The sequence below is a fragment of the Buceros rhinoceros genome, unplaced genomic scaffold (genome assembly GCF_000710305.1).
Source record: "Buceros rhinoceros silvestris isolate BGI_N320 unplaced genomic scaffold, ASM71030v1 scaffold28957, whole genome shotgun sequence".
NCBI lineage: Eukaryota > Metazoa > Chordata > Aves > Bucerotiformes > Bucerotidae > Buceros > Buceros rhinoceros.
Genome location: NW_010424390.1, coordinates 19 through 11,946, shown reverse-complemented (window position 1 = coordinate 11,946; position 11,928 = coordinate 19). Strand labels below are relative to the sequence as shown.

General features: G+C 46.5%; 1 protein-coding gene across 1 annotated transcript; it reads right to left on the bottom strand.

Moving 5' to 3' along the window:
* Positions 1–1,597: 1,597 nt before the first annotated feature.
* On the bottom strand, positions 1,598–11,313 carry LOC104497525 (pseudopodium-enriched atypical kinase 1-like; the record flags this gene model as incomplete). Its single annotated transcript, XM_010140791.1, has 2 exons — positions 1,598–2,755; positions 10,565–11,313. Coding segments are annotated over 2 exons (1,907 nt in total), but the record flags the coding sequence as incomplete, so codon positions are not given.
* Between the last annotated feature and the right edge of the window lie 615 nt (positions 11,314–11,928).

The following is an 11,928-nucleotide window of genomic DNA, read 5'->3' as shown; positions in this document are numbered from 1 at the left end:
CATCCAGACCAATGCTTTGAGTGACCCAGGAAACAATTCAGAGCCTAGCAATACTGAGCAAAGGTAACATCCAGACAGCTGCAGAGGCTCGCAGGAAACGGCCATCAGGGCAGGGCAGGGAGTCAGCAGCTACCTCTGAAAGTGAAAAGCTCCTTCAGGTTGGGTTTTTTAAGATTCTGTCTAATCCTCGCTGATTACTGCTCCAGTCCAGAACTCTGTCTGCACAACTCTATTCTGACAACATTCCCTTTTTAGGGTGTTGTCTATAGCAACATTAGAAAACAGTAGTTAAAACAGACAAGAGATATGCAGCCAAACACCGCGGTGGGAAAAACGGATCACGATACTGTTAGTTGTGGCTGCCAAACGTAACAGCTCCCTCAATAATTGAAAAACAGTGTTTTTGCCCCCTTGTTTTTACCCTTCAGAGAACTGTGTATGCAGTGAAAGTGTCTCCATGTGGCCTGTTAGCTACACACAGACAAGCTCTAAACACTGCAGTCTCCTGCCAACATACCAGCAGAGCCAGTTGCAGTCCCACTTTGCAATATGGCACGAGTGACAAGAGCAGACCAATATAAAACAGAAGAGGTGGCTGTTATTTTCATCCCTGATTCGTAGCAGCGACTGTCAGAGAAGGTTACGTACGTCTGATTCATTTCAAGTCAGGCTTTAGTGCCTTTTGCCACGGAAGGGGAATTCCACTTGCCCACCGTGTGTGGTACCGTACAAACACAGTTACAGCTGCAGGGCACCAGGAGTCCAGACCGGTGAGTGTCAGGAGGAAAAGGGACAGACAAAGCAAGTACGTTCTGCTTTTAACGCGCTGCTCCAAGCTAAGGGTAATGGTCTGATTGAGGCAGCACTGCTGAACTCAGGGATCCATGGGTAGGAGGGATAGGGGCAGGCAGTGAGTCAGAGGAGGAGGGAAGAGGACCGAACACAGATGCTTCCTGCCCACCGATGCCGATGCCGCAGTCAGCAAGATAACCACAGCTGGGAGGAGAAGAAGGAGGGGTAAAGTGTGAGAGGAAGATCCGGATCCGTTTGGTTGGAGAACAGACCATGGGAAGAGTCCAGCCTGCTTTGGGGGGATGGGCCAAGCCGAGAGAAAACGTTGTGTGGTACACGGAATGGAAGCAAATGAGTGTTTTGTGGCATGGTGGGTCATTTGCCTCACGTTTACAACTAACCCATCTCTGCTTATGGTCACTGCTATTCACTAACCAACGCTGCAATCAGAAATGACAGAAACTACCCAGGAGAGGAGGGCAATTTGTTTACTGCAGTGGTAAAAATAGTGGTATCAAAGTTTGCTCTCCTTTTCAGCCAGATATGAATCAAGTGCGTACTGTCTGATGCAAATGCAGTCACGTCTATCTCATCAATCCCTAACAGCCCTGGCAAAATAAAGTTTCTGTCACAGTGGGCACAGGGTGCAGTTTCTCCAAATTAGAACCTGTTTGCTCAGAGTTGCTGGCTTTGATATCTAGGCTATTCTTTAGCACTTGTACAAAGTGTGGGCCCTAGGGGAGGCTGCAGCAAGGGCTGGGGTGGAGGCGGGAGATGCTTCATGAAAAGCAACAGGCTTTACAGACTAGTGCTGCTGCATGATTCTCACAATGCGATGAAGTGAGTCCGTAGTGGCAAAAGCCAGATACTGACAACAAAGCCAGTCTTCCAGAATAACTCCACAGTCCCTGTCCAAGGACTTCTCTGCAAACTTGATCATCAGCAGCGTCCTTTTTATATCCAGCCAGTTCTGCAGTACAGCATCTCTCCGTGAGGGGTTAGAAGATGTACTCAGAGCATGGAACAAGTCCTCACGTGGACCCCAAAGCAAACACTGAAGGACTCCCTTGGCTTCTGATATCAGAATCCTCTCTGAAGGGTTGGGATTCAGCAGGCAGCTGGCAAGTTGTTGAAGCCCTTGAGAGTAGAGGGAGCGGCAAGGAATCTTGGGGAGGTCAGCACGGGTATACTCCTTCTCCTTCAGCTCTGGATTCTCATCAAAGGGATTGGGCAAGTGCAGCATTTCGTAGATGAGGATGCCAGTCTGGAACTCATCACACTTTTTGTACTGTGTAGCAGTGATGATTTCTGGAGCCAGGCGGGACTGATCCCGTAGGACCTCAGGATCTACCATATGACTCTTCTGCTTGGCCTGGGAGAAATTGCTTACTATTAATCTGGCTGGGCAAGCGGTGTTGGGATTGGGTTCCATGGACTCAGAGCTCAGCGGGCTGCCTCCCGGTCTGGAATGAACCAGCAGCAAGTTCTCTAACCGCAGATCACAGTGTGTGATATGGTAGGGCTTCAGGTGCTCCAGGCCCAAACACAGCTGTAAGAGGAGTAGACAGACCTGCCTCTCATATAAATCTGGGCTTTTAGCATGGCGGGGTACAGACTCTCGCACGAAGTCTGCCACGGTTAAGTATGGGACCTCCCGCGTGATGACGACGACACGGCTGCGTGGCTTGCTGATGGTCCCCTGGTTGCTTGAGCTGTCTTTCTGTGAAGCCTCTGTACCAGAAGGAGCGTCTCCATTCTTTTGCTCAGGCTCTTTCTCCTCTTCTTCCCGCTCTTCTTCTTCCACCTCTGGTGCATCGGCGTCCTCCCATGGAAGGAGACGAACGGGCACTTCGGCAAGGAAATGGCCGCAGTCCTGCTGGATGTTGAAGTTGATAGCCAGGCTCTGCCGGATAGACAGGCTGTGATAATACTGCTGGGATTCCTTAGCTTTGCTCTTACAAATCTGGGGGGAGAAAATAAACACAGCAGACATAACTCCTCCATTTGTCAATTCTATGTATTTATTTTCGCTCGTATGTACTTTGTTGGGTAGGGTACCCACAAGTCTAGCCCTAAAACCAAGCAGTGGACCTTTCTGTACTGAACTGCTAAGGCACAGGAGCGGTTTCACTGGATAGTCAGCAGCTGCAGACCAGTATGTGCAGGCAGCTCTGCCTGTGCAGCGATTACTCAATGGAAAATACAGTTCAGGCCGTTGTGTTTTCAGTCAGAACGGCAGCTGATGTATGGTAAACGCAGCAAAGCTTACTTCACACTTACTTGTTTATCCAGATCATTTTATTTTGTCATCTTCTCTCAGCTCGGTGTAACAGGAGATACACAGAAACAGGCATAGAATATTGGAGGGTGTGATCGAACAGCTGCCCATGACCGAGTCGGCGTGGCATAACAAGTTGCTGCCTGTCAGGGGAGCTGGGGACTGGATGCATGCTCCGTGCCCGCTGCAGTTGGAACCTGAAATCTGTGAGCTGCCGCTCTGTCAAGCTAAGGCATCGTGTCTGCAGGGAGGGGGGTACACGTGCGCTGCAGGGGCTGTTGGCAAGACGGGCTGTGGGTCAGGGGACGAATGGAAACTCACTACAACATGCTTTCCATCAGTTGTCAGGATCCTAAGTACATGTTTTTATTTTGCCACATAGAGCTGTATTTAACTTCTGTCCAGAAATACCCTGTTGATACACACGTTACCACCATAATAATTATCCCTATTGTTTGTGCTGCCGTAACAACTAGCAGCTCCAACCACCTCACAAAGGTTACCGGACAACCTCTATTAGGGCCTAAGGCATTTACTGATTAAAATTACAGCCCTACAAAAACTCTGGAGCATTGACCTTTGCGTTTTTACCTTAGCTCTACTGTCTTTGGTGAGACGGGTCGCAGCATGAAGGGTTCAGTGTATGTTTTAATCTTTAAAAGGTTAGATCCCCAGTATTCCATTGGTATAATGCACCGACAGGACTTAACACAAGTAGCAGCAGTATTTGGATTATCCTCTCTTTGATACCGGGCATATTTCCATACTTCACAAGCATTTAAATTTCCTGATACACTATAGCTTAACCTGCCTGTTTGTAAGTGCCACGCACAAACAAAACTACTGTGAAGAAGGCATTTTCTAGTCAATTAAATTTAAGAGAGGAAGGTCATAATCTTCCGGAAATGTTGGTAGTTACCCTCTTTGTACTGTGGCTCTTGCCAATTTAGATTTTCAAATGTATTTTACTGTTAAAGGTGAAGTGAGTTATCCACAGAAAGTCCCTCGCCTTCTCTCAGGGGCTACAAAAGTTTAAAGAAATACAGTAAAAACACAGCATTGACCTTTGAATTACACATGGAAAGGAAATGTTATCTGATTGTCTTGGAGACTGAGGTGCCCAGATTTATTAAGTACTTAATACTGCATAGGAGACAGAAGTGTTGTATAGACCCCACCAGTGTGTGTCAAACCTGACTGGGAGAGCGGGTATGAAGGAAAACGAGAATGGTTTTGTCTTCTATGCCCTTCAAGTCCACGGCCTTTTTCTTGTACAACCAGCCATGGGGATAATCAATTCCAACTGCAGAAAAGGTTTCACGTGTTGTAATCCAGCCTTTGGTTTGGAAACACACTTAACTGACCTAATCCAAAATATAAACTCAGTTAATACTTCCCTATTTGGTGAACGAGGCCTTTTTTAAAGTTTATCAAAAGAATTTCTCCTTGGTATAGAAGAAGAAAGGCAAAGGAATCGGGGTTTATTCCTGGTTTCTAATTTCAGTCCTAGGCAGCCTCTTTTTCCCACTTCAGAAAAGGGTTCTCCAACGCGTTACTGGAATTTCAGTTGAAATATCAGGAGATAGGCTTTGCCCCTCTCAAAATCAGCCTGGGTTCCCTCGATTCAGAAGACGGGGCCAATCGCAGAACGGTGACGGTAGCAAAGCACACTTCCACAGGCTGCGGTGGCAATGCTTCCTTCACCTCGGGAAAGGACTGGCCGTAACACCCCACACCTGAAGGCATTCAGCCACTAGGGCAGAGTGCGCTGCCTCGGCTGCCGTTCCCTTTTCCTCTGAGCCGGCAGAATCGGCCTGCAAGGCAAATCTGTGCATGGCCAGCTGGATCGTTCCTGAGAAGCACCCTTCCGACCTGCTAAAACCACCCGAACGAGAGCTGTCCTCCTCCATCTTCTCCTTTCTCTTTCTTCCTGCTATTCAATCTTAAGGCTGTTTTACTTAAACTGACAGCCCTCTCCAAGCTGATATGAAAACCGCCCATTTCCATCCTTTAGAATTATACCTTTACACCTGGGAAAAGGTAACTTCCCGCAGTTCATTGTTTTCTCCTCAGAAATAACCAGGCCTCGTTCCTCCCAGCTTTGTTCCTAACCCTCAGATTCTTGCTGCTCTTTTCTGGGTTTTCCCCATTTATGACATCTTTCGGAGGAGCAGTACCCTATAATGAATACAGTGCTCCAGTTCGGACCCCTCCAGCATCAGGCAGAACAGAACTTTACACACAACGATCCTTGTGAACAAGCCGTATTATTAACCCCACTGCTACTGTGGTTCGTGAAAACCTTCACGGCAGTGTCCGCTCTGAGCTCTGAATCCACAGCGGAGCCAAACTCCCCAATGTCAGACCTTCAATACAAGTTTGTTTCAGACTCCTCTCTTCATACCGACAAAACAGAAATTAAAGACTACATAGGACTATGATTAAAATAAATGCTAATGTCTGCATTCATAAAAACACTTTATTCTGCTCTTAAAAATAACCAAAGATTAATAAAAGACCAATAAAGAAGACCCCCTCTCATTCCTCAAATGCCCAGTAGCGATGGTTTTTGGACCGGACTCCTCCTGTTGAACAGAGGACAACGTGCGGTACATGAACACGCGTGCGGCATCTACAAAGACAAGAGGGCTGGGATGTGACTGGCCGCGTTCACTGCCCCTTGCTTTTGACTAGCCACCTGCAGGGAGAAGTGCAAGAGGCAGATGGGTTAATTTCGGCTGATTAAATCGCTGACTATACAAACCCTAATGTTTGTACAGGGGACACCTGGTAAGGGACAAGGGGACTGGGAAGCTTGGCTGTCAGGGAGCAGCACCCCAGAACTGGAGCATGACGACAAGAGTCACCTGTCTGAACTCCGAAAATGGTTTCTAACAGACCAGCCGGCAGCAATCCGATGTTCCACTACGTGTCTGGCTGCTCTTCGGGCTTCTGCAGTGAAATACAGCTGCAGGAGTCCAGGGAAGCCCCGGGGTTTTAGACGGCAGAGTTCAGATTCTGATTAACCGATACTTTATTAGGACAGGGAAAGGGTACTGAAAGCAGTGGAGACAATAAGTTTTCTTATTGATCTAGTCACAGACAGTTGATAGAAAGTAAATTTTATTTACTGACAAACTTCCTGTACTTTATAATTCTGAGTTGCAGCTTCTGCTCAGAGCTGCGTATTCCCATTTTGCCGCAGCGTACGGAATGCTGGTGATTGATACTCCTAACGGGTAATCCTGCTCACCCTTGCGTTTTGTACTGGAATTGCTCCACCATCGCCTAGAACTACCACCTGAGTGACCACGATTGAACACTGTCAACATGGTTTGAGTTATAGTAAGTTAGGCAACCAAAGTCTGTATTCACATTTCAAAAGATTTAGGGAACAAACTGTTAAATTTGATGGCCTCGAGAGCTCCCGTGAGTTTTAGACTGCTTGTGATGAAGTGATAAAGGGGTGGATGCAGAATTCTTTTGTCTGTGACAGTTGGTGCTATGTCAAAACTGTGAGTAAATACATGGCCCAGTTTTTCTCTTCGTGATTCTTAAAGCTTTTGTTTGTTCCAGTCTTCTACTCTAAAAAAATACGGAAATCCTGTTGCCTTTTACATGTATAGTCTGTTGAATTCCTATTTTGGGGCACAGGAAAAGAAAAAGGTGAGAACACGTTGACTGAAACATCAACAGCAAGTAAGACCAGTCAGTCATTTGCCCTGTGCTTTAACGAGACACAATCAGCTGCGCTATGAAGATACGCGCTGTGGTAACAGCTGAAAGAAAGGTGTTGGTGCGGGCTTGGCAAGCCTGACTTCTAAAGCTGATAAAGAGCTGGTTGTTCAAAAGCTGAAGTAATGTTGGTAAAAAGCCCTTCCACGTGATGCAAGGAAGCCGCGAGAAAAAGGGAGAGAGAAAGCAGGAAGGAACAGAAGGCTTCCACCTCCCTTTTCACTGTTGTCATGTTTCTTTTCTTTAGGGGATCCACTTCCGTCACATCGACAGGGCCAGGACAGCTTGCTTTATACCCCGCCACTTCCATTCCCCCCGCCCCCATCCCTAAGAAGCAACTAATGTTTCAGAGCATCTAGAAACTGCTCTGCATTAGCTTTTATTTTTCCTTTATGAGTCCTGGAGCTCACTGAGCCATCGGCTGACTTCCACTTTACCAGCAGGGAATTTCATTTCCACTCTGTCCTGTGCATTTTACAGGGCATCAGTGAACTTAAAGTACGATGAATATTGTGGGAAATGAATTTACAAGCGCTGAAAATGAGAAACACAGAAGATCACAAAGACTGCACCATCTGTGCTACCTCGTTGTACTGCACAGAGGGACAACTGCAAATGAAATTCGGTGTGGAACGAGAGCTTGCTAATCCCAAATTGAGAGCTTGTTCTTGGCACAACCTTGTTTTCCAAGGAGGCCAGTTTGATCTCCGATTGACCTAATTTTTTTGGTCTGGCCTTGAAATAGGGCTTTGATCTTTTTACGATGTGCCAAAATACAGAATTCTGCACGGCTGTGACGGAACTCGGAACGGCTGGAAGTTCAACGCACAGAGCTTCATTTCCATCCGAAGCATGAACTTCTGGGATGGCCTTTCATAGCACTTCTGCCAAGAAGCTCCACTAGGAAATGGAATTACCGAAGAAAGCACCTTAGCACACTGTGACAAACTAAACATACCTAGAAAACAATTGTCAGCTGCAATAGGAAACTGCCAGCCAAATCCAGCCCAATCCTGTTCACTTCAGCGGTGCTCTGGTTTATACTGGGACAGGAACCTTGCAGAAATCCTGAGGTTTTACTGCGAGAAGAACTGCTGCCGCCCTGTTGCAATCAGAGCAATACATTTTAATTGCTCCTTTTGAGCTGTTTGCGCTCCTGCAGTTCCAGTTATCCTACCTGAGTGGCACTGCCACACACGCCCCTGGCCAAAACACACGCTCCAGGGCAAAACCCTGCTGCGTTTTCACGCCTGTATTGTTCCGCAGGGACTCTGAGTCAGGAGTTCTTTACGTTAGCTATGACGTTGTGCAGTAATTTCCTTGGGAGTTTAGTACTGCAAGTGCAAGTAGTTTACACCACTGACACAGTAATTAGCTTGTCTACCTGTTACTCATTCTGAGTAAGTTTTTTAAATAAAACCAATCCTTCTCACATCACTTCCTTATTTGATCTGCGCAGGGATACCAGGAACTGAACTTGTCCAATCCACTTTGTACAAAAAGCTGGTGCTCTCTGCTGCTGTTACTTTAGCGTAACCTTTCCACTACATATTTGGAATTACCGGTAAGACTGTGGTTTCAGAGGAATGTTTATCCATATTGTCCCAGATCTACCAGCTACTCAGAAGGTGGTATTGCACTTAGTGAAGGAAAAATTCCTCAAGCTCTGGAATTTTATGGAAACCTTTCTTGAAAAGAAGCTTTTTTTTCCATTTGGAAAGGTAGTTTTCTGATCAAAGTAGTTTTTCTGTTTTCATTTCTATTTCTCTGGTTTTCTACAAAGAGAATAACAATTAAAAACTCCCATTATCATTCTTTTTCTCAAATTTAATATTAAACTTATTTAGAAACTCATAGACCTGAAGAAGTGTCTGAATTGTTAGCCAGTGTTGCTTGGGTAGTCCTACAAAACTCGAAAGGGCGACACAAATTTACACCGTCCAAAGACGTGGCTTCATTTACACTTTCAAAGTGTGTTTCTACGGCTTATCAAAACTAACAGGAGGACTGTAGTTGGGATTCACTAGGCACAGCAGTAATTTTAATCTCACTATTTTTGCCATCCTGTTTGGGGAACAAGGGGTTTAAAATGGCAGGAGTACACAGCTCTTCTGTTGGGGGTAGATGATTATGCAATTTGGCTCACACAAAGAGCACCCATGATAGCAAAACGGGTGTACTTGTTAAAGCTAAACGCCCCAAATCTCTGCGTAAAGTAAGAGCAAGCTGTTGTTAAGAGATTTTGGACAAATCTGACGACGTCTAAGTCAAAGATCAGCTTGGGGCAAACGTTAAGACAAAGATGAAATTACTACAAGTGATCTTGGGGAAAAACCCCAGTAACCACAGTTCAAACAATGCTATAAACTCAATACATTAGCATAGAGAATGCAGTAATAAAAACACGCACCAACTGAAGAGAACACAACGTAGCTGAACCCCAACCTGCCTGTAGAGAAAAATACCACTTTAGGTCCTCGAAGGAACCATTTCTGCATCATTGCATTAAACCCCCAAACTCCCCACGCTGAGTCACGGCACACTGTGGATTCCGCACCCAGAGCGGACTGCCAGGCGCATTCGTGGTCTGGTTCTCGGCGAGATGTGGCATCCACAAGACACCCAGATTTCATGTCACATCTTTTCAAAAAGAGGTCCTCGATAGCTAAAGAACTAGAGAAGGTTACGCCCACAAATCCACCTTAAAAAGATGCCTCTGCACACTTCAGAAGAACAGGTGAGTTGCACCAATCTTACTATTTTTTCCCCTCTCTTTCCTGAACACAATCCTGCAGGAGTGGTAACGTTTTGTTATGTGCAGCACCACCCTTCTGAGAATGGCAGCACCCTTCAGCTCAGGTTCAACAGGGAGGAGTCAGAGGCCGATGGCTTGCTCAGGGTCTCACAGCAAGCCTGTCAGAGCTGGGTCTCAGCTGTCTTTCTCACTGCCATCCTACCAGACAAGCACTGAGACCTGCAGCGATACAGCACCCAGAAATAATTACCTATATAAAATCTCTACAGTAGCAACATCTCGTGAGATAACTGCCAACAGCCCATTAACACATTAGCAGGAAATCTAGCAAATCTTGTTTCTTCTGTGTGTTCACTGGAGAGTGAACTAGGCACAAAGAAATTGTTGTTTAGTAAAGGCCACAAAGGTAACACTAACAAGTTCCACTTTTTTTTAGTTAATAGTTTTATCTTGTATCACTGATGGCCAGACAGAGCTTTTGAAAAGCTGGTCATGAATACTGGTGAAAATATAAGACCTTGTATGGGAACATAAAGATACACGAGCCTAGAATTTACGTTTAAAATAACACGGCTCTGAACACGGAAGACTTTGGAATCTTTCCTAGGAGTGATGATTTAGTATCACCTGCACGCAGAGGAACCTACGGAGTTTGTCACTGCACGTTTCCAAAGATCTGCTGGAACACATTAAAATAATACCGCTTTTTCTTCCCTATTTCGTTACTCAACAACCATGGTAAAGACTGAGTTGAGTTGTTTTAATGATTTGGGAGCTGTGGTAACAGCAGGTGAAACAAACGGCCGATGCCGATGCCACACATGGTTCTGAGAAGAGGGGAGAGCCTGGATCGGGGGAATCTGGCTTTTCCCACGGCACTGCTGCAAGCAGCACACAGCGGTATTGGCAGGACCTGTCACTACTGGGCGGGTTGCAGATTATGGTTATTGCTGTCACATTTTGTCACCGATGACCAGGGTTACCATTTTTCAAGCCCCTCTTACCTTGACGGCGTAATTGTTGAGGGGATCTTTTGCATAAGAAGCTGGGTAGTACACTGCATCGCCCGCCTCGCAGCATGGCTTGTCACTGGTGAGCCTGAAGTCTGACCAGCTGTCCACCCCGAAGCGCAGCTGGTCTTTTTGGCCAGCCATGAACAAGTCTTCACATTTAAGTGCCAGCTTCTTCAGGGAATCAGCGTGAAGGCTTCGGATTTTACCTACCACCTCTTCCCGGTTTTCAATTCCTCGATAAAGTGCTTGCCTTTGTGGCTTCTGGACACCTTTGCCCTGCTTAGTCTGCGAGATGCGTCTCCCCGTTAGAGACTCCATGCTGTTGGAACACCGGTCCTTAATACTGATAGTGGTTAGGCTGGAAACACTGTTAGTTGCTGAGGTGGTTGCCCGCAGTTTTTCTGAAGGCCTGTCCAAGGAGTCTCCCGACTCATTGTCCAGTACCTTGAGCTCCAGGCTGACCGAAGAGCAGGCACTGCTGGCTTCCCAGTTGGTGTCGATATCGTAGGTGGGATTGGCCACGACGCACAGGCTGTTCTCCAGAGCCTGCTTCTGGAGATCTCTGGGAGTTGGCTCGGTGTTAGCTCTCAAAATCGTTTTCTTTGGCAGTGGAGGTGGTGTTGGCTGCAGGTTGTTCATTGTCTCCTGGTCTACTAGTCCTCCAAAGGCAATGGCGTCATCCAAAGCTCCCTTCGGTTGCCGTGGCTGTTTTGGAGGTATCATGGCTGCTCGGGACTGTCCTGTGTAATCAGGAGATAACAGTAATAGAAGATTAAAGTACTTTGCGTCTGCTGCTCGTATTTTGCACTCTGCAAAGAAGTTTAAGGAAAAAAAAAAAGCTCTGACCAGGACCCCCCAATATTTGAAGAAAAGCTAACTACATATCTGAAAAGACGAACTCATTAGGAAGTAAAACGACCAAATGGTCGTCACGTACAGCCAGTCTTTATCTGACCTTAACATCAGCATTAACATCAGCGTCAGTGTGGCAATGCTGGTGTTTTACACCACATGGGATCCACGACAAAAAGTAAAAGCAAAACCCAAGTGTCGATTCTGGCACGCTGGCCAAACTCCCGTTTCACGGCTTATACCCAGCTCCCGTGATTCCTTCTGCCAGCAGCCCGCTCTAACACCACTCCCTACCCCCTGCCCAGATGCACCAGAGCCACGGGGGATCCGGCAGGTGATGTGAGCTTTTAGCATAGATCCTCACAGTATTCTGTAAAGCACTTGGGATCACTTGGATTTGGAATGTGCTGGAAAGGCCGAAAGCAGCGTTTTCAGAACGGAAAGCAGAACACTTCAGACACGACTCCTGTGATTCAGGTACTTTGGCGGTCCCGTCGGGAGGT